General features: G+C 47.6%; 2 protein-coding genes across 3 annotated transcripts in view; one reads left to right on the top strand and one right to left on the bottom strand.

The window, feature by feature from the left end:
- Window positions 1-11,577, bottom strand: part of FCGBP (Fc gamma binding protein) — a 56,894-nt gene extending 45,317 nt beyond the window's left edge. The window contains exon 1 of one of the 2 annotated variants that reach the window (XM_090128181.1): window positions 11,467-11,577. The gene's annotated coding sequence lies outside the window, so the exon portion shown is untranslated. Of the gene's footprint in view, window positions 1-7,127; window positions 7,227-11,466 lie in introns of those variants that run through there. The other variant, XM_090128182.1, reaches the window with a different exon arrangement.
- Window positions 11,578-15,656: 4,079 nt separating this feature from the next.
- Window positions 15,657-21,082, top strand: LOC149914055 (alpha-tectorin-like). The gene is made up of 8 exons (XM_090128186.1): window positions 15,657-15,737; window positions 15,822-15,959; window positions 16,950-16,994; window positions 17,067-17,099; window positions 17,682-17,809; window positions 18,302-18,583; window positions 20,140-20,277; window positions 20,865-21,082. The coding sequence occupies exons 3-8, from the start codon at window positions 16,958-16,960 to the stop codon at window positions 21,048-21,050; spliced, it is 804 nt and encodes a 267-aa protein (XP_089984312.1). The 5' UTR covers window positions 15,657-15,737; window positions 15,822-15,959; window positions 16,950-16,957; the 3' UTR covers window positions 21,051-21,082.
- The last annotated feature ends 1,289 nt before the right edge of the window (window positions 21,083-22,371 follow it).

Here is a 22,371-nt window from a genome sequence, read left to right as displayed (position 1 = left end):
AGGGGTTTCACCCCAAAACTTTGGGTCTTTAGGATCCCCTTTCTGTAAGGCTCAGCACCCCAAAATTTTGGGGTAAAACACCCTAAAAACCTCAGCATGGCACCCCATATCTTTAGTGCTTTACACTCCATACCTTTTGGGTTGAAAACACCCTATTTAGGGTTTAACATCCCAGAATTTGAGGGGTTTCACCCCAAAACTTTGGGTCTTTAGGATCCCCTTTCTGTAAGGCTCAGCACCCCAAAATTTTGGGGTGAAACAGCCTAAAATCCTCAATTTGGCACCCCATATCTTTAGTGTTTTACACCCCATATTCTGGGGTTGGAAACACCAAATTTGGGGTTTAACATCCCAGAATTTGAGGGGTTTCACCCCAAAACTTTGGGTCTTTAGGATCCCCTTTTGTAGGGCTAAGCATCCCATAAATTTGGGATAAAACACCCTAAAATCCTCTGCATGATGCTCCATACCTATAGGGTTTTATACCCTATATCTTTTGGGTTGAAAACACCAAATTTGGGGTTTAACATCCCAGAATTTGAGGGGTTTCACCCCAAAACTTTGGGTCTTTAGGATCCCCTTTTGTAGGGCTAAGCATCCCATGAATTTGGGATAAAACACCCTAAAATCCTCAGCATGGCACCCCATATCTTTAGGTTTTCCGATCCCATATCTTTTGGGTTGAAAACACCAATTTTGGGGTTTAACATCCCATAATTTGAGGGGTTTCACCCCAAAACTTTGGGTCTTTAGGATCCCCTTTCTGTAAGGCTCAGCACCCCAAAATTTTGGGGTAAAACACCCTAAAAACCTCAGCATGGCACCCCATATCTTTAGTGCTTTACACTCCATACCTTTTGGGTTGAAAACACCCTATTTAGGGTTTAACATCCCAGAATTTGAGGGGTTTCACCCCAAAACTTTGGGTCTTTAGGATCCCCTTTTGTAGGGCTAAGCATCCCATAAATTTTGGGATAAAACACCCTAAAATCCTCAGCATGGCACCCCATATCTTTAGGGTTTCCGAACCCATATCTTTTGGGTTGAAAACACCAATTTTGGGGTTTAACATCCCAGAATTTGAGGGGTTTCACCCCAAAACTTCGGGTGTTTAGGATCTCCTTTCTGTAGGGCTCAGCATCCCATAAATTTGGGGTGAAACAGCCTAAAATCATAAGAATATGGCACCCCATATCTTTATTGTTTTACACCCCATATTTTTGGGTAGAAAACACCAAATTTGGGGTTTAACATCCCATAATTTGGGAAGTTTCACCCCAAAACTTCGGTCTTTAGGTTCCTCCTTTGTAGGGTTCAGCACCCCAAAATTTGGGGTAAAGCGCCCTAAAATCCTGAATATAACACCCCATATCTTTAGTGTTTTACACCCCATATTTTTGGGGTTGAAAACACCAAATTTGGGGTTTAACATCCCAGAATTTGAGGGGTTTCACCCCAAAACTTTGGGTGTTTAGGATCCCCTTTCTGTAAGGCTCAGCACCCCAAAATTTTGGGGTAAAACACAGAATCACAGAATCGTAGGGGTTGGAAGGGACCTCCAGAGATCATCGAGTCCAACCCCCTGCCAAAGCAGCATCCCTACACCAGGTCACACAGGTAGGCGTCCAGGCGGGTCTTGAATATCTGCAGAGAAGGAGACTCCACCACCTCCCTGGGCAGCCTGTTCCAGTGCTCCTCACCTCACCTAAAGAAGTTCTTGTGCACATTGGTGCGGAACTTCCTATGCTCCAGCTTCTGGCCATTTCCCCTTGTCCTGTCTCCGCACACTGCTGAAAACAGTCTGGCCTCGCCACTTTGCCCCCCCAAACCTTAGATATTGATAGACCTGGATCAGGTCCCCTCTCAGTCTTCTCTTCTCAAGGCTAAACAGACCCAGATCACTCAGCCTTTCCTCATAGGGGAGATGCTCCAGGCCCTTCACCATCTTTGTGGCTCTCCGCTGGACTCTTTCCAAGAGATCCCTGTCTTTTTTGTACTGAGGAGCCCCAGAACTGGACACAGTACTCCAGATGATGCCTTACCAGGGTAGAGTAGAGGATCACCTCCGTCGACCTGCTGGCCACGCTCTTTTTAATGCACCCCAGGATGCCATTGGCCTTTTTGGCCACAAGGGCACACTGCTGGCTCATGGCCGACCTGTCGTCCACCAGGACACCCAGGTCCCTCTCTGCAGAGCTCCTCTCCATCAGCTCATCCCCCAACCTGTACCGGTGCATGCAATTATTCCTCCCCAGATGCAAGACTCTACACTTGCTTATGTTAAACCTCATCTGGTTTCTTACTGCCCAGCTCTCCAGCCTGTCCAGCTCTCGCTGAATGGCAGCACAGCCTTCAGGCGTGTCAGCCAATCCTCCCAACTCCGTATCATCAGCAAACTTGCTGAGGGTGGCCACTACCCCCTCATCAAGGTCATTGATGAAGATGTTGAACAAGACTGGACCCAGCACCTGGGGAACACCGCTGGTTACAGGTCTCCAACCAGACTCTGCACCCCCAATGACGACCCTCTGTGCTCTGCCAGTCAGCCAGTTCTCAACCCACCTCACTGCCCACTCATCTATCCCGCACTTCCTCAGCTTTGTTATAAGGATGTCGTGGGAGACAGTATCAAATGCCTTGCTGAAATCAAGGTAGACCACATCCACTGCTCTCCCCCATCCACCCAGCCAGTGACAACATCATGGAAGGCTACCAGGTTGGTCAAGCACGACCTTCCCCTGGTGAACCCGTGCTGACTACTCCTAATAACCTCCTTTTCTTCCAGTTGTCTGGAATGGCATCCAGCACAAGCTGCTCCATCACCTTTCCAGGGACAGAGGTGAGGCTGACTGGCCTGTAATTACCTGGATCTTCCTTCTTGCCCTTTTTGAAGACCGGAGTGACGTTGGCTATCCTCCAGTCTTCAGGCACCTCCCCCATTCTCCAAGACCTCTCAAAGATGACAGAGAGCGGTTCAGCAATCACCTCTGCCAGCTCCCTCAGCACCCGTGGATGCACCCCATCGGGTCCCATGGATTTATGAACATTGGTGTTGCCCAGGCGCTCTCGGACCGCCTCTTCCCTGACTAAAGGGAAGCCTTCCATTCCCCAGACCTTCTCACTAACCACCAGGGCCTGGGATTCCCGAGGGGGAGCTTTTTCACTGAAGACAGAAGCAAAGAAGGCGTTCAGTATCTCCGCCTTCTCAGCATCCCCCGTTACCAGAACACCCCCCTCACTCAGTAGGGGACCTACATTCTCCCTAGTCTTCCTTTTACTGTTAACATACTTAAAAAAAATCCTTTTTTATTATCCTTTACCACCTTTGCTAGATTCAATTCCAGGCGGGCTTTAGCCTTCCTCGTCGCATCCCTGCAGGCCCTGACAACATTTCTATATTCTTCCCAGGCGGTCAGACCCTTTTTCCACATTTCATGGACCTTCTTTTTCCCTTTGACTTTGCGCATGAGCTCCTTGCTCATCCACACAGGTCTCCTGCCACCCTTTCCTGATTTCTTGCTCACAGGGACGCACCGATCCTGGGCTTGGAAGAAGAGCTGTTTAAATGCCGACCAGCTCTCACAGGCCCCCTTACCTTCTAACACCCAAACCCACGGGATGGCTCCAAGTAGGTCCCGGAAGAGATCAAAGTTGGCTCTCCTAAAGTCCAGGGTAGCAATCCTACTTTTTGCTTTGCTCCTTCCACTCGAGATCTTGAACTCCACCATCTCGTGGTCACTACAACCCAAGCTACCCCCAACTTTTACTTCCTTAACAAACCCGCCCTTATTTGTGAGAATAAGGTCCAGTAACACCCCTCCCCTCGTCGGTTCCTCCACCACCTGCATCAGAAAGTTGTTCTCGACACATTGCAGGAACTGGACCGCGCGTGCCTGGCCACGTTGCTTTTCCAGCAAATATCTGGATAATTGAAGTCCCCCATAAGCACCAGCGCCTGGGATTGCAACGCTACTTTCAGTTGCTTGTGGAAGGCCTCGTCAACCTCCTCCTCCTCATCACATTGCAGGAACCGTCTGGACCGCGCGTGCCTGGCCACGTTGCTTTTCCAGCAAATATCCGGATAATTGAAGTCCCCCATAAACACCAGCACCTGGGATTGCGACGCTACTTTCAGTTGCTTGTGGAAGGCCTCGTCAACCTCCTCCTCCTCATCAGGATGCCCGTAGTACACACCCACAACGGTGTCACCCATACCAGCCTGCCCCTTGATTCTCACCCACAAGCTCTCCACTGCTACATCACCCTCCCCCAGGTGGAGTTCAATACATTCTACCTGCTCTCTCACACAAAGAGCAACTCCACCACCCCGCCTCGCCAGCCGATCTTTCCTAAAAAGCACACAGCCCTCCATGACAACATTCCAGTCATGCGAGCTGCCCCACCACGTCTCCGTGATGGCAATGAGATCATGGCCTTGCGACCGCACACAGATCTCCAACTCTTCCTGTTCATTTCCCATGCTGCGTGCATTAGTGTACAGACACTTTAGGGAAGCAGCACCCCCCTGCCTCTCTCCATCCCTTTGAACTCCACCCTTTTCACCCATCGAACTCCGTTTTGAGCCACGAACTACCCGCTCGACCCCAGTGGCCCTCATTCTGTCCCCTTCCCCCTTCCTACCTGGTTTAAACACCTTTCAATGAGCCCTGCCAGTTCCTGGGCTAGGATCCTCTTGCCCCTTGGAGACAGGCTACTTCCATCTGCAGCCATCATGCCAGGCGCAGACTAAATTGCCCCGTGGTCAAAAAAAACCCGAAGTTCCTGTGCTTGCACCAACTTCTTAGCCATTTATTTATGAGGTGGGTTTTTTGGATGCTGTCAGTATCCTTCCCTGCCACTGAAGGTAGGGAAGAAAAAACCACCTGCATGCCCGTTCCTTCAAACTACCCACCCCAGTCCCCTGAAGTCTTCCTTGATAGACCTCAGGCTTCTCTCAGCGACTTCATCGCTGCCAGCCTGAACTATCAATAACAGGTAATAATCAGAAGGGCCAATCAGACCAGGAAGTTTCCTAGCAACGTCCCTGACCCTTGCCCCAAGGAGGCAGCACACCTCCCTATGGGTAGGGTCAGGTCAACATATAGGGCCTTCCATTCCTCTCAGTAGGGAGTCACCTATGACAACCACCCTTCTGTCCTTCTGGGTGGAGGCAGCCTTGAGGCGTGGGGTCGAGCGCTTCGCCCGAGGCAACCTTACAGGTGGACCTCCCTCCACCCCCTCACTCACCTCTCCCTCGAGATCCAGGGCCTCAAACCTATTTTGCAGAGGCACCTGGGGAGCCGAGGATGGTCGGGATGGAGGACGCCCACTTTGCCGAGCCGGGATCCTTTTCCACTCCTCCTCCTCCCTTAGATTGCCTTGCTCTCCCTTCAAATTGCCTCGCACTGCAGCAGGAGCACAGTCTACCCGCCAGTTCCCCTCTACTACCTGTTTTAGCCTTGAGAAGAGAAGACTGAGAGGGGACCTGATCCAGGTCTATCAATATCTAAGGTTTGGGGGGGCAAAGTGGCAAGGCCAGACTGTTTTCAGCAGTGTGCGGAGACAGGACAAGGGGAAATGGCCAGAAGCTGGAGCATAGGAAGTTCCGCACCAATGTGCACAAGAACTTCTTTAGGTGAGGTGAGGAGCACTGGAACAGGCTGCCCAGGGAGGTGGTGGAGTCTCCTTCTCTGGAGATATTCAAGACCCTCCTGGACGCCTACCTGTGTGACCTGGTGTAGGGATGCTGCTTTGGCAGGGGGTTGGACTCGATGATCTCTGGAGGTCCCTTCCAACCCCTACGATTCTGTGATTCTGTGTTTTACCCCAAAATTTTGGGGTGCTGAGCCTTACAGAAAGGGGATCCTAAAGATGCGAAGTTTTGGGGTGAAACCCCTCAAATTCTGGGATGTTAAACCCCAAATTTGGTGTTTTCAACCCAAAAGATATAGGGTATAAAACCCTATAGGTATGGAGCATCATGCAGAGGATTTTAGGGTGTTTTACCCCAAAATTCTGGGGTGCTGAGCCTTACAGAAAGGGGATCCTAAACACCCAAAGTTTTGGGGTGAAACCCCTCAAATTCTGGGACGTTAAACCCCAAATTTGGTGTTTTCAACCCCAAAAATATGGGGTGTAAAACACTAAAGATATGGGGTGTTATATTCAGGATTTTAGGGTGCTTTACCCCAAATTTTGGGGTGCTGAACCCTACAAAGGAGGAACCTAAAGACCGAAGTTTTGGGGTGAAACTTCCCAAATTATGGGATGTTAAACCCCAAATTTGGTGTTTTCAAACCCAAAAATATGGGGTGTGAAACACTAAAGATATGGGGTGCCATATTCAGGATTTTTAGAGTGTTTCACCCCAAATTTATGGGATGCTGAGCCTTTCAGAAAGGGGATCCTAAAGACCCAAAGTTTTGGGGTGAAATCCCTCAAATTCTGGGATGTTAAACCCCAAATTTGGTGTTTTCAACCCCAAAAATATGGGGTGTAAAACACTAAAGATATGGGGTGCCATATTCTTATGATTTTAGGCTGTTTTATCCCAAATTTATGGGATGCTGAGCCCTACAGAAAGGGGATCCTAAACACCCGAAGTTTTGGGGTGAAACCCCTCAAATTCTGGGATGTTAAACCCCAAATTTGGTGTTTTCAACCCCAGAATATGGGGTGTAAAACACTAAAGATATGGGTTGGACTCGATGATCTCTGGAGGTCCCTTCCAACCCCTACAATTCTGTGATTCTGTGTTTTACCCCAAAATTTTGGGGTGCTGAGCCTTACAGAAAGGGGATCCTAAAGATGCGAAGTTTTGGGGTGAAACCCCTCAAATTCTGGGATGTTAAACCCCAAATTTGGTGTTTTCAACCCAAAAGATATAGGGTATAAAACCCTATAGGTATGGAGCATCATGCAGAGGATTTTAGGGTGTTTTACCCCAAATTTATGGGATGCTGAGCCCTACAGAAAGGGGATCCTAAAGACCCGAAGTTTTGGGGTGAAACCCCTCAAATTCTGGGATGTTAAACCCCAAATTTGGTGTTTTCAACCCCAAAAATATCGGGTGTAGAACACTAAAGCTATGGGGTGTTATATTCAGGATTTTAGGGTGCTTTACCCACCTGCCACTTCCTCACAGTGACATCGCCTCTCCTCTCCGCCCTGCCGCCCTCCCGGAGGTTTTTTCTAGGCGTTGCCAAGGCAACGCCTCCGCTGCGTCAGCCGCTCTCGCGAGAGCTGCCGGGTTTCTCTGTGATCTCGGGAAACACCGGAAGCGGAAACCGATCGAGACCCACGTGTTCTTCGCGAGAACCACGTGTTCTTCGCGATCAGCCGCTGCGGCTCTGGCTGAAACAGCTCCAAAGCGGCGATCCTCGGCGATCAACACCATAAAATCCTCAGCATGGCACCCCATATCTTTAGTGCTTTACACCCCATATTTTTGGGGTTGGAAACACCAAATTTGGGGTTTAACATCCTATAATTTGAGGGGTTTCAACCCAAAACTTCGGGTGTTTAGGATCCCCTTTTGTAGGGCTCAGCATCCCATAAATTTGGGATAAAACACCCTAAAATCCTCAGCATGGCACCCCATATCCTTATTGTCTTACACCCCATATTTTTGGGGTTGAAAACACCAAATTTGGGGTTTAACATCCCATAATTTGGGAAGTTTCACCCCAAGGTTTTGGGCCTCTAGGATCCCCTTTCTGTAAGGCTCAGCACACCAAAATTTTGGGGTAAAAAACCCTAAAATCCTCAGCATGGCTCCCCATATCTTTATTGTTTTACACTTCATATTTTTGGGGTTGAAAACACCAAATTTGGGGTTTAACATCCCAGAATTTGAGGGGTTTCACCCCAAAACTTTGGGTCTTTAGGATCCCCTTTCTGTAAGGCTCAGCACCCCAAAATTTTGGGGTTGGAAACACCCTAAAAACCCCAATATGGCACCCCATATCTTTAGTGTTTTACACCCCATATTCTGGGGTTGGAAACACCAAATTTGGGGTTTAACATCCCAGAATTTGAGGGGTTTCACCCCAAATCTTTCGATTCTAGGATCCCTTTCTGTAGGGCTCAGCACCCCAGAATTTTGGGGTAAAAGACCCTAAAAAAATCAATACGGCACCCCATATCTTTAGGGTTTCCGATCCCCTATCTTTTGGGTAGAAAACACCAAATTTGGGGTTTAACATCCCAGAATTCGGGAAGTTTCACCCCAAAACTTCGGATCTTTAGGATCCCCTTTCTGTAAGGCTTCAGCACCCCATAAATTTGGGATAAAACACCCTAAAATCCTCAGCATGGCACCCCATATCCTTATTGTCTTACACCCCATATTTTTGGGTTGAAAACACCAAATTTGGGGTTTAAGATCCTATAATTTGAGGGGTTTCAACCCAAAACTTTGGGTCTTTAGGATCCCCTTTCTCTAAGGCTTCAGCACCCCATAAATTTGGGGTGAAACAGCCTAAAATCATAAGAATTTGGCACCCCATATATTTACTCTTTTACACCCCATATTTTTGGGGTTGGAAACACCAAATTTGGGGTTTAACATCCCAGAATTTGAGGGGTTTCACCCCAAAACTTTGGGTCTTTAGGATCCCCTTTCTGTAAGGCTCAGCACCCCAAAATTTTGGGGTACAACACCCTGAAAACCTCAATATGGCACCCCATATATTTAGTGTTTTACACCCCATATTCTGGGGTTGGAAACACCAAATCTGGGGTTTAACATCCCAGAATTTGAGGGGTTTCACCCCAAAATTTTGGGTCTTTAGGATCCCCTTTCTGTAAGGCTCAGCACCCCAAAATTTTGGGGTAAAACACCCTAAAATCCTCAGCATGGCACCCCATATCCTTACTGTTTTACATCCCATATTTTTGGGGTTGAAAACACCAAATTTGGGGTTTAACATCCCAGAATTTGAGGGGTTTCAACCCAAAACTTCGGGTGTTTAGGATCCCCTTTTGTAGGGCTCAGCATCCCATAAATTTGGGATAAAACACCCTAAAATCCTCAGCATGGCTCCCCATATCTTTAGGGTTTCCGGTCCCATATCTTTTGGGTTGAAAAAACCAAATTTGGGGTTTAACATCCCATAATTTGAGGGATTTCACCCCAAAGCTTTGGGTCTTTAGGATCCCCTTTCTGTAAGGCTCAGCACCCCAAAATTTTGGGGTAAAACACCCTAAAATCCTCAGCATGATGCTCCATACCTATAGGGTTTTATACCCTATATCTTTTGGGTTGAAAACACCAAATTTGGGGTTTAACATCCCATAATTTGAGGGGTTTTCACCCCAAAACTTTGGGTCTTTAGGATCCCCTCTCTGTAAGGCTTCAGCACCCCAAAATTTTGGGGTGAAACAGCCTAAAATCATAAGAATATGGCACCCCATACCTTTATTGTTTTACACCCCATATTTTTGGGGTTGAAAACACCAATTTTGGGCTTTAACATCCTATAATTTGAGGGGTTTCACCCCAAAACTTTGGGTCTTTAGGATCCCCTTTTTAAGGCTTCAGCACCCCATAAATTTGGGGTGAAACAGCCTAAAATCATAAGAATATGGCACCCCATACCTTTATTGTTTTACACCCCATATTTTTGGGGTTGAAAACACCAATTTTGGGCTTTAACATCCTATAATTTGAGGGGTTTCACCCCAAAACTTTGGGTCTTTAGGATCCCCTTTTTAAGGCTTCAGCACCCCATAAATTTGGGGTGAAACTGCCTAAAATCCTAAGAATTTGGCACCCCATATCTTTAGTGCTTTACACCCCATATTTTAGGGGTTGGAAACACCAAATTTGGGGTTTAACATCCCAGAATTTGAGGGGTTTCACCCCAAAACTTCGGGTCTTTAGGATCCCCTTTCTGTAGGGCTCAGCACCCAAAATTTTGGGGTAAAACACCCTAAAATCCTCAGCATGGCACCCCATACATATAAGGTTTTATACCCTACATCTTTTGGGTTGAAAACACCAAATTTGGGGTTTAACATCCCAGAATTTGAGGGATTTCACCCCAAAACATCGGGTCTTCAGGATCCCCTTTCTGAAAGGCTCAGCACCCCAAAATTTTGGGGTAAAACACCCTAAAATCCTCAGCATGGCTCCCCATATCTTTAGGGTTTCTGGTCCCATATCTTTTGGGTTGAAAACACCAAATTTGGGGTTTAACATCCCAGAATTCGGGAAGTTTCACCCCAAAACTTTGGATCTTTAGGATCCCCTTTCTGTAGGGCTCAGCATCCCATAAATTTGGGGTAAAACACCCTAAAATCCTCAGCATGGCACCTCATATCTTTAGTGTTTTACACCCCATATTTTTGGGTTTGAAAACACCAAATTTAGGGTTTAACATCCCAGAATTTGAGGGGTTTCACCCCCAAACTTCGGGTCTTTAGGATCCCCTTTCTGTAAGGCTCAGCACCCCAAAATTTTGGGGTGAAACACCCTAAACACCTCAATATGGCACCCCATATCTTTAGGGTTTCCGATCCCATATCTTTTGGGTTGAAAACACCAAATTTAGGGTTTAACATCCCAGAATTTGAGGGGTTTCACCCCAAAGCTTTGGGTCTTTAGGATCCCCTTTCTGAAAGGCTCAGCACCCCAAAATTTTGGGGTAAAACACCCTAAAATCTTTAGAATTTGGCACCCCAAACCTTTACAATGTTGTACCCCACATCCTTGGGGTTTATCAAGCCAATATTTTGGGTTCAATGCCCCACATTTTGGCGGTTTTCACCCCAATATTTTTAGGGTTTAACAGCCAAACCTTTGGAATTCAGAACCCCACATTTTCATTTTTTTTTTTGTCCCCCCGATATTTTTGTAGTTTAACACCCCGAATTTTTTTTTCTGCCACCCCCTATTTTGGTGTCTTTTGGGTTTGTTTTTTTTTTGCCCCAAAACTCTTCATTTTAGCACCCGACATTTCGGTTCTAACATTCCACATCCTTTGGATTTCACACCCCCATTTTTTGGGTTCAACACCCCCCTCCCAAAATCTTCAGGGTTTCATACCTGACACTTTGCAGCCCCAACCCCGTTGGGTTCAGAAACCCATTTTTGGGGTTTTTAGAACCCCATATTTTTAGGACTGAGCTCCCCACCCTCCCCAATACCTGTTGGTCTCAACATTTTTGGGGTGGAACATCACAGATCTTTGGGGTTTATCACCCATCTCACCCCCCCAGCTGAGAGAAATGGGGCTTGGCTTGGATTTTTTGAGGCAGAAAACCCTTTTTTTCCCAATTTAAAGCTTAATTTAACCCAGCTGGATCCCCTGTTTTATATCTGGAGGAACCACCCAACCTCATTTTGCACAGGTGGGGGGGGACACATTGTGAGATCCCACCAGACCCAAAAAGAGAATTAAAAGAAGAAATAAAATACTTTGAAGCCCAAAAAGCCCCCAAACCCCCTATGAATTCACTGCTTACCACCGATTCCGTTCCTCAGAGCAGCTCTTTGCTAAAACCCGAGGAGGAGGAGAGGAGGGGGTGGGGTGGGGGGAATGCAAAGTCGGACCCTAAATCTGCCCTTTTTATAACCAAATGTGGTTTCCTGTGAATTTCCTCACCCAGGGCAAAGGGGGAAAGGAGTCGGCTCCAAAAATATTTTTTTTTTTTTTTTCAAAGGCCAATTTTGGCTGATTCTGGAGAATTTTGTGCAGGGGGGGATGAGGGCAGGAGGTGCTGAACCCTCGGGGGGAAGAAACGAGGAGGTCAAGTTGCAAAACATCTCCGGGGTTCCGAAGAATTGGGATGTGCAGAACCAGGAGGGGAGCCAGGATGTGAGACGTTGCAGCTGCTTCCCCTCCTTTGCTGAAGTTCCTGAGCAAAATGCTTGTTGTGGAGGGGGGCAAAGCTGTGGGGTACATCGGAATGGGGGCAGAGATTCAGGTGAAGTTGCAATGGGTGCTGAGATTCAGGTGGCATTGCAATGGGTGCAGATCTGCAGGTGAAGTTGCAATGGGTGCAGATCTGGAGGTGAAGTTGCATTGGGTGCAGAGATTCAGGTGAAGTTGCAATGGGTGCAGATCTGCAGGTGAAGTTGCAATGGGTGCAGATGTGGAGGTGAAGTTGCAATGGGTGCAGATCTGAAGGTGAAGTTGCAATGGGTGCTGAGATTCAGGTGAAGTTGCAATGGGAGCAGATGTGGAGGTGAAGTTGCAATGGGAGCAGATGTGGAGGTGAAGTTGCAATGGGTGCAGATCTGCAGGTGAAGTTGCAATGGGTGCAGATGTGGAGGTGAAGTTGCAATGGGTGCAGATCTGCAGGTGAAGTTGCAATGGGTGCAAATGTGGAGGTGAAGTTGCAGTGGGTGCAGATGTGGAGGTGAAGTTGCAATGGGTGCAGATCTGCAGGTGAAGTTGCAATGGGTGCAGATGTGGAGGTGAAGTTGCAATGGGTGCAGATCTGAAGGTGAAGTTGCAATGGGTGCTGAGATTCAGGTGAAGTTGCAATGGGAGCAGATGTGGAGGTGAAGTTGCAATGGGAGCAGATGTGGAGGTGAAGTTGCAATGGGTGCAGATGTGGAGGTGAAGTTGCAATGGGTGCTGAGATTCAGGTGAAGTTGCAATGGGAGCAGATCTGGAGGTGAAGTTGCAATGGGAGCAGATCTGGAGGTGAAGTTGCAATGGGTGCAGATGTGGAGGTGAAGTTGCAGTAGGTGCAGATCTGCAGGTGAAGTTGCAATGGGTGCAGATGTGGAGGTGAAGTTGCAATGGGTGCAGATATGGAGGTGAAGTTGCAATGGGTGCTGAGATTCAGGTGAAGTTGCAATGGGAGCAGATCTGGAGGTGAAGTTGCAATGGGTGCAGATGTGGAGGTGAAGTTGCAGTAGGTGCAGATCTGCAGGTAAAGGTGGAATGGGTGCAGATGTGGAGGTGAAGTTGCAATGGGTGCAGATCTGCAGGTGAAGTTGCAATGGGTGCTGAGATTCAGGTGAATTTGCAATGGGTGCAAACCTATTGGGTACACTGCAATGGGTGCAGATGTGGAGGTGAAGTTGCAATGGGTGCAGATCTGGAGGTGAAGTTGCAATGGGAGCAGATGTGGAGGTGAAGTTGCAATGGGTGCAGATGTGGAGGTGAAGTTGCAATGGGTGCAGATGTGGAGGTGAAGTTGCAATGGGTGCAGATCTGAAGGTGACACTGCAGTGGGTGCAGATCTGCAGGTGACGTTGCAATGGGTGCTGAGATTCGGGTGGCATTGCAGTGGGTGCAGATCTGCAGCTGGCATTGCAGTGGGTGGAGATGTGGAGGTGAAGTTGGAAAGGGTGCAGATCTGCAGCTGACACTGCATTGGGTGCAAACCTATAGGATACATTGTAACGGGTGTAGATCTGCAGCTGGCATTGCAATGGGTGCAGATCTGGAGGTGGCATTGCAATGGGTGCTGAGATTCGGGTGGCATTGCAGTGGGTGCAGATCTGCAGTTGGCATTGCAGTGGGTGGAGATGTGGAAGTGAAGTTGGAATGGGTGCAGAGATTCAGGTGGCACTGCAATGGGTGCAGATGTGGAGGTGAAGTTGCAATGGGAGCAGATCTGGAGGTGAAGTTGCAATGGATGCTGAGATTCGGGTGGCATTGCAATGGGTGCAGATGTGGAGGTGAAGTTGCAATGGGTGCAGATGTGGAGGTGAAGTTGCAATGGGTGCAGATGTGGAGGTGAAGTTGCAGTGGGTGCAGATGTGGAGGTGAAGTTGCAATGGGTGCAGATGTGGAGGTGAAGTTGCAATGGGTGCAGATCTGCAGGTGAAGTTGCAATGGGTGCAGATGTGGAGGTGAAGTTGCAGTGGGTGCAGATCTGGAGGTGGCATTGCAATGGGAACAGATGTGGAGGTGAAGTTGCAGTGGGTGCAGATCTGGAGGTGAAGTTGCAATGGGTGCAGATGTGGAGGTGAAGTTGCAATGGGTGCAGATGTGGAGGTGAAGTTGCAGTGGGTGCAGATGTGGAGGTGAAGTTGCAGTGGGTGCAGATGTGGAGGTGAAGTTGCAGTGGGTGCAGATGTGGAGGTGAAGTTGCAATGGGTGCAGATGTGGAGGTGAAGTTGCAATGGGTGCAAATGTGGAGGTGAAGTTGCAGTGGGTGCAGATCTGGAGGTGGCATTGCAATGGGAACAGATGTGGAGGTGAAGTTGCAGTGGGTGCAGATCTGGAGGTGAAGTTGCAATGGGTGCAGATGTGGAGGTGAAGTTGCAATGGGTGCAGATCTGCAGGTGAAGTTGCAATGGGTGCAGATGTGGAGGTGAAGTTGCAATGGGTGCAGATCTGGAGGTGAAGTTGCAATGGGCGCAGATCTGCAGGTGAAGTTGCAATGGGTGCAGATCTGAAGGTGAAGTTGCAATGGGTGCAGATGTGGAGGCGAAGTTGCAATGGGTGCAGATGTGGAGGTGAAGTTGCAATGGGTGCAAACCTATAGGGCACATTGCAATGGGTTCAAATCTGCAGGTGAAGTTGCAATGGGTGCAGATGTGGAGGTGAAGTTGCAATGGGTGCAGATGTGGAGGTGAAGTTGCAATGGGAGCAGATGTGGAGGTGAAGTTGCAATGGGTGCAGATGTGGAGGCGAAGTTGCAATGGGAGCAGATCTGGAGGTGAAGTTGGAATGGGAGCAGAGATTCAGGTGGCACTGCAATGGGAGCAGATCTGGAGGTGGCATTGCAATGGATGCTGAGATTCGGGTGGCATTGCAATGGGTGCAGATGTGGAGGTGAAGTTGCAATGGGTGCAGATGTGGAGGCGAAGTTGCAGTGGGTGCAGATGTGGAGGTGAAGTTGCAATGGGTGCAGATGTGGAGGTGAAGTTGCAATGGGTGCAGATCTGCAGGTGAAGTTGCAATGGGTGCAGATGTGGAGGTGAAGTTGCAATGGGTGCTGAGATTCAGGTGAAGTTGCAATGGGTGCAAACCTATAGGGTACATTGCAATGGGTGCAGATGTGGAGGTGAAGTTGCAATGGGTGCAGATCTGGAGGTGAAGTTGCAGTGGGAGCAAATGTGGAGGTGAAGTTGCAATGGGTGCAAACCTATAGGGTACATTGCAATGGGTGCAGATGTGGAGGTGAAGTTGCAATGGGTGCAGATCTGGAGGTGAAGTTGCAGTGGGAGCAAATGTGGAGGTGAAGTTGCAATGGGTGCAAACCTATAGGGCACATTGCAGTGGGTGCAAATCTGCAGGTGAAGTTGCAATGGGTGCTGATGTGGAGGTGAAGTTGCAATGGGTGCAGATGTGGAGGCGAAGATGCAATGGGTGCAGATGTGGAGGTGAAGTTGCAATGGGTGCAGATGTGGAGGTGAAGTTGCAATGGGTGCAGGTCTTTAGGATACCTTGCAATGGGTGCAAACCTATAGGGTCCATTGCAATGGGTGCAGATCTGCGTGGAAATTTACAGTAGATTAAATAGGATTTGCAGCCACCCCCGTTCACATTCTTCCTCATTCCCCCCCTTTCCCCCCCCCTAATTTCAATGCTTGTGGCCCATCAGCTCTGTCTGCAGCCCCGCGACCCCTCCAAAACAAACGTGTTTTGTTTTTCTGTTTTTCTGCTTTTCTGCTTTTTTTTTTTTGACAAAACCCATCTGGGTTTTGCACCCCTCACTTCGCCAAAACCCAAATTGGGATTTCTGCAGAAACCAAACGTCGCCGTGACCCCAAATTCGCCTTTCCTCTGAGCTCCCTTTTGGGATTTCAGCTCCGGGGGTAGCAGGAGGTCAGCATAATTCATTGCATTTCTGCTTTTTTTTTTTTTTTTTTACCCCCAAATCAAATATTTATTTATATTTTTTTTTTTTAGAAGAGAGGATGTGTGTTATAAGGAGGCTCAGAATGGGTTGGGAGCCCCATTTCTTTGCAGCTGAGCTCTCATCGGTGCCACTTTTCTCCTATTTTTTGGTCTTTTCACGGTGAAATTGGGACAAAACGAGAGGACAAGGTAGGAATCCTCTCCTCCCCCCCCCCCCATTCAAACTGCTTAAAATTGCAGGGATTGAGCAAAAACACCCCCAGAGGAAAGCAGGGTGGAGGGGGGGTGGGGGGGGAAGAAGCAGATTTGGGGCAAAAAAGGGTCGTTCTGGTCCAGATTTAATGTGTTTTTCTTTCTTTCTCTCTTTCTTTTTCTCTTTCTTTCTCTCTCTCTTTCTTTCTCTCTCTTTCTTTCTTTCCTTCTTTTTTCTTTCTTTCTTTCCTTCTTTTTTCTTTCTTTCTTTCCTTCTTTCTTTCCTTCTTTCTTTCCTTCTTTCTTTCCTTCTTTCTCTCTTTCTCTCTTTCCTTCTTTCTTTCCTTCTTTCTTTACTTCATTCTTTCCTTCCTTCTTTCCTTCCTTCTTTCCTCCTTTCCTTCCTTCCTTCTTTCCTTCTTTCTTTCCTTCCTTCTTTCTCTCTTTCTCTCTTTCTTTCTCTCTTTCCTTCTTTCTTTCATTCTCTCCTTCTCTTTCTTTCTTTCCTTCTTTCTTTCTTTCTCTCCTTCTTTCTTTCTTTCCTTCTTTCTTTCATTCTTTCCTTCTTTCTTTCTTTCTTCTTTCTTCTTTCTTTCTTTCTTTCCTTCTTTCTTTCTTTCCTTCTTTCCTTCTTTCCTTCTTTCCTTCTTTCCTTCTTTCTTTCTTTCTTTCTTTCTTTCTTTCTTTCTTTCTTTCTTTCTTTCTTTCTTTCTTTCTTTCTTTCTTTCTCTCTTCCTCTCTTTCTCTCTTCCTCTCTTTCTCTCTTTCTCTCTTTCTCTCTTTCTCTCTTTCTCTCTTTCTCTCTTTCTCTCTTTCTTTCTCTCTTTCTCTCTTTCTCTCTTTCTCTCTTTCTCTCTTTCTTTTTCTTTCCTTCTTTCTTTTTCTTTCCTTCTTTCTTTTTCTTTCCTTCTTTCTTTCTCTCTTTCTTACTTACTTTCTTTCTTTCCTTCATGAAATTTAAAGCATTTTTTTTAACCACTTTTGCAGGAATCGGGATGAAATCCTCCTTTGCTTTCCTCCTCCTCATGTCAGGTGGGTGAAGGGTGAAGGAAATGGGGGGTCTGATTGCTCAGGAATTAATATTTCCCTGTATCTCCTCTGCAGGAATGGTGACAAACATCGAACCAACACCTGAAGGTGAGTACCTGGGCCATTGGTTTTGCCCTAAAAAATGATTTTCCCACCCAAAATTGGGGTTATTTCCCTCTAGTTTGGATCCTCGTTGTGGAGCTATGGGAATCCAACGAGTACCTGGGCCATTGATTTTGGGATAATAAATCATCTTCTTACCCAAATTTGGGGTTATTTCCCTCATGTTTGGATCTTCCAGGCGGAGATATGGGAATCCAATGCATTTTTTTTGGAAGGAATCCCAAACTATGAGTACCTGGGCCATTGATTTTGGTCTAATAAATCATATTCTTACCCAAATTTGGGGTTATTTCCCTCTGGTTTGAATCTTCCAAGCGGAGATATGGGAATCCAATGTATTTTTTTGGAAGGAATCCCAAATTATGAATACCTGGGTCATTGGTTTTGCCCTAATAAATGATTTTCCTACCCAAGATTGGGATTATTTTGGCTCTGGTTTGGAGCTTCCTCATGGATATAGGAGAAGGAATCCCAAACTTGGTGGGCTTTACCCCAAAATGCATGGCGGGTCGATCTGCTGAGATTTTGGGGTCCCCTAACATCTCACCCTCTGCTTTTCTACAACAGCCCTGCTTTATCCCTACGGTCTGGACCAAGGTGACCGTAAAAACCCCAAACTGGATGATGGGACATCCAAGAGGCTGCCCCTCTCCGTGCCCTTCACTTTCTATGGCAAAGAGTACCGAACCCTTTACGTACGTGAGAATTTTCCATCTTTCCCTCCCCTTTTCTTCTCACTCCCTCTTTCAGTCTATTTTGCGCACTACAACCCCAAAGTCAACCTTTATATAGGATTGACTCAGTTTCCCTATCAAGCTTTTTTTTTTTTTTTTTTTCTGGTGTATTAAAGCATTCTCATAAGGGTAGGAGGTCTTGGAGGGGACTTCAGTCTTCTGGTACGGAGGCTGGGAGGTGGGTGGACAAGTTTAGGTGTGCTCTTTTCCTCTTCCCCCCTTCTTCTGGATGAAGTGGGGATCTAAATGCTTCCAATACAGTCGTATAAATTTATATCTATCCTCATAAATCCATCAGAAGTCTACACTAAAATCCTACTCGTGGGCGAGGGCGTATCCGGGTCTTTGTAGAATCACAGAAATGCTTTGGGTTGACCCACGACCAAGTCAAGGAGTTGACCCCGTGTTTGGGTTCCACTGTAGGGCTCTGCCTCAACCCGTTGCCTTTTGCAGGTGAACAACAACGGCGTGATCTCCTTCGACACCCAGGTCAAACAATACACCCCAGACCCCTTCCCCCTCGCCGATGGCCGTCCCTTTGTGACACCATATTGGGGAGATGTGGACAACGTGTTGGGTGGGGAGATCTACTACCGCCAGACCACCGACCCGGCGCTGCTCAAACTCATCACCCAAAACATCAACCAGTATTTCCCCAGTATCCCCTTCACTGCCACGTGGGCTTTCGTGGCCACCTGGGATCACGTGGCTTATTACGGCTCCACCAGCAATAAGGTCGGGTGCATCATTGGTTGAGACCCCCCCCCCTCCCTTAGATGAGGTCACAAAAATCAGTTGATCCCGGCATCAGTTTGATGGCGGGGGACAACGATGAGACTAAACCAGAGCTCTGCTGAGGGTGCTCGGTGTGTTGGCCTTTACAGCCCATATATTGGTCTTTTAACCTTTATGCTGGCCTTCCTGCCTCATTTAGTGGCCCTGTGGCCCATCTATTGACCTCAAGGGCTACCCTTTGGCCTCAAGATCCACCCACTGGCCTCAAGATGCAACTGTTGGCCTTGGCAACCTACTGGTTGGCCTCAAGATCTACCCACTGGCCTTCACAACCTACTGGTTGGCCTCAAGATGCAACTGTTGGCCTTCACAATCTACTGGTTGGCCTCAAGATGCAACTGTTGGCCTTTACAACCTGCTGGTTGGCCTTGAGATGCAACTATTGGCTTTGGCAACCTACTGGCTGGCCTTGAAATTCAATTGCTGGCCTTCACAACCTGCTGGTTGGCCTCAAGATGCAACTGTTGGCCTTTATAACCTGCTGGTTGGCCTCAAGATGCAACTGTTGGCCTTCACTACCTACTGGTTGTCCTCAAGATGCAACTATTGGCCTTGGCAACCTACTGGCTGGCCTTGAGATTCAATTGCTGGCCTTCACAACCTGCTGGTTGGCCTCAAGATGCAACTATTGGCCTTGGCAACCTACTGGTTGGCCTCAAGATGCAATTGCTGGCCTTCACAACCTACTGGTTGGCCTCGAGATGCAACTATTGGCCTTGGCAACCTACTGGTTGGCCTCAAGATGCAATTGTTGGCCTTCACAACCTGCTGGTTGGCCTCAAGATGCAACTGTTGGCCTTTATAACCTGCTGGTTGGCCTCAAGATGCAACTGTTGGCCTTCACTACCTACTGGTTGGCCTCAAGATGCAACTGTTGGCCTTCACAACCTGCTGGTTGGCCTCAAGATGCAACTATTGGCCTTCACAGCCTACTAGTTTGCCTCAAGATCTACACACCGGACCCACTGGTGGGGCCTCTGACCCACTCATTGCCCTTAAGACTCCCATGTGGTCATTTTTTTTCTCTCTTTCTGACCCATTTCTTGGCCTTCACAACTCAGGCATTGGCTCTACGATCCACTCGTTGGACCTCACGACCCGTTGTAATTACTATTATTTTTTGCTCCATAATGCTTTTGTTGGCTTTCATGGCCCACCTGTTGGCCCTCCCAGCCCACTCTTTCATTTCCCTTCACAATATTTGAGGTGAAGCCATGTTCTCCACGTCCTTCATTCTACCTTCCAGCCCTGGACATCTACACAAAGTCCCCACAGACCTCCCCAACCACCTCTGAGTGTTGATACACAGTCATCATCTCCAAAATCCTTACCCCTTGATCAATTTTTGATCTTTCTTCCTGGGCAGAAAATCTATTTTTTCCACTACACCACCCCTCTGGTCAACCCTTGCAGAGAATCACTTTGGTAGAGCACCAAAATTATTTCACTTGCTCATGGATAATGTCATTTTTAACTTTTTTTTTTTTTTCCCTCAGGGAAACACCTTCCAGGCCACCCTCACCACCAACACCAACACATCCTTCATCATCCTCAACTACAAGGACATCCAGTGGACCACAGGGGTGGCAAGTGGTGGTGACCCCAAAACCGGCCTTGGAGGCACCCCGGCTCACGTAGGTGGGGCTGAAGGGAAATGGGATGAAGGGAATTGAGGGACAGGAGGGGAGGAGGTTGAGCTGTAAGTTTTCTATCAGAAATACTTGTTATCTTCCAAATATATGTCCTTATCTCCCAGAAATACCAGTATCCTTCCAAAAATACGTCATTTTCTCCAAGGAATACCAATTTTCTCTCAAATATATGACATTTTTTTCATAGAAATACCAGTTTTCTCCCAAATATACAACATTTACTCCATGAAATACCAGTTTTCTTGCAAAAAGATGGCATTTCTCCCAGAAATACCAGTTTTTTTTCCCAAATATACAACATTTTCTATCAGAAATACCAGTTCTCTCCCAGATATACGACGCTTTGTCCCAGAAATACCAGTTTTCCCTCAAATTCATGACATTTTCTCCCAGATACACCAGTTTCTACCCTGAAATTAGAAGGCAACCCTACGACTTTTTTTTTTTAGAAAGGCAAAACCAGAGGCAGGATGTTGACCCTACAAATTATTTTGGGGTCACGGTGCCGCGGTTGGTGGTTGTCCTATAGGGTCAAGCCTTAAATCCCCCCACGTTGCCCTTCTTTGCAGGCTGGATTCAACAGCGGAGATGAAACCAACTACTACAACATCCCCGGCTCTCGCACCGAAGCCGTCATCAACATCACCAAAACCTCCAACGTCAACGTGCCAGGACGTTGGGTCTTCCAGGTGGATAATGAGGTGATTGGGGAAACCACCGAGAAGCCCCCCACTGACAAGAGGTGCTGGCTGTGAGTCGGATTTCGGAGGGGACAAAAAAAGAAAAAGGACAGAAAGCGAGGTGACACAAAAACGAAGGCGTGAAAAGTGGTTTTGGCTTCTCCCCCGTTTCTTGGTTTCTTCCTGCGGATCGGTCGTCACAGATCCCACTGACCCCAATCCCTACGGTCTCTCCTTCAAATGCGCTCAACAACCTCTGCCAGAGCAATAAAACTGCAGCTGAGACATCGTGGCTCCCGCGTCCCCTCCATTTCTCAGCTCTCTGGGTGCACTGAGGGATGTTTAGAATTTATTCGTACGAATTTCTGCCCTCTCACCCCCCTGAATTTATGGTTTTTTTTTTTTTTTTTTGGTGCTGTGTGCTGTTTCTGGTGTGTTTTCCATCCCTACTCTGCACGAATTCAAGATTTTGTGCACTCAGGGGGAATCGGGGGGTGAATTCTGATCCCTGCAGGGGGGGGGGGAAAAAAAAAAAAAGCAAAAAAAAAGAAAATTGAAGAAAAAAGAAAAGAGATATTTAAGGAAAAGAGGAAGGAAAAGAAATGAGAAGGGAGGGAAGAAGAAGGGAGGGGGGGGAGGAAAGGAGAGAAGAGGAAAGGAAAGGAAAGGAAAGGAAAGGAAAGGAGAGGAGAGGAGAGGAGAGGAGAGGAGAGGAGAGGAGAGGAGAGGAGAGGAGAGGAGAGGAGAGGAGAGGAGAGGAGAGGAGAGGAGAGGAGAGGAGAGGAGAGGAGAGGAGAGGAGAGGAGAGGAGAGGAGAGGAGAGGAGAGGAGAGGAGAGGAGAGGAGAGGAGAGGAGAGGAGAGGAGAGGAGAGGAGAGGAGAGGAGAGGAGAGGAGAGGAGAGGAGAGGAGAGGAGAGGAGAGGAGAGGAGAGGAGAGGAGAGGAGAGGAGAGGAGAGGAGAGGAGAGGAGAGGAGAGGAGAGGAAAGGAGAGGAGAGGAGAGGAGAGGAGAGGAGAGGAGAGGAGAGGAGAGGAAAGGAAAGGAAAGGAAAGGAAAGGAAAGGAAAGGAAAGGAAAGGAAAGGAAAGGAAAGGAAAGGAAAGGAAAGGAAAGGAAAGGAAAGGAAAGGAAAGGAAAGGAAAGGAAAGGAAAGGAAAGGAAAGGAAAGGAAAGGAAAGGAAAGGAAAGGAAAGGAAAGGAAAGGAAAGGAAAGGAAAGGAAAGGAAAGGAAAGGAAAGGAAAGGAAAGGAAAGGAAAGGAAAGGAAAGGAAAGGAAAGGAAAGGAAAGGAAAGGAAAGGAAAGGAAAGGAAAGGAAAGGAGGGGAAAGGGGAAAGGGGAAAGGGGAAAGGGGAAAGGGGAAAGGGGAAAGGGGAAAGGGGAAAGGGGAAAGGGGAA

The sequence above is a fragment of the Phasianus colchicus genome, chromosome 32 (genome assembly GCF_987193195.1).
Source record: "Phasianus colchicus chromosome 32, bPhaCol1.hap1.1, whole genome shotgun sequence".
Classification (NCBI taxonomy): domain Eukaryota; kingdom Metazoa; phylum Chordata; class Aves; order Galliformes; family Phasianidae; genus Phasianus; species Phasianus colchicus.
Note: the sequence above shows the minus strand (reverse complement) of the source record. Positions and strands in the feature narration are given on the sequence as shown.

What these genes read in the sequence shown, in the direction of transcription:
- LOC149914055 (XM_090128186.1), top strand. Translation starts at nt 16,958, where the DNA reads ATGAAATCCTCCTTTGCTTTCCTCCTCCTCATGTCAG. An exon ending in ACGGCTCCACCAGCAATAAG is followed by an intron (nt 18,584 to 20,139) that starts GTCGGGTGCATC and finishes TTTTTCCCTCAG; the next exon opens with GGAAACACCTTCCAGGCCAC. An exon ending in TTGGAGGCACCCCGGCTCAC is followed by an intron (nt 20,278 to 20,864) that starts GTAGGTGGGGCT and finishes CCTTCTTTGCAG; the next exon opens with GCTGGATTCAACAGCGGAGA.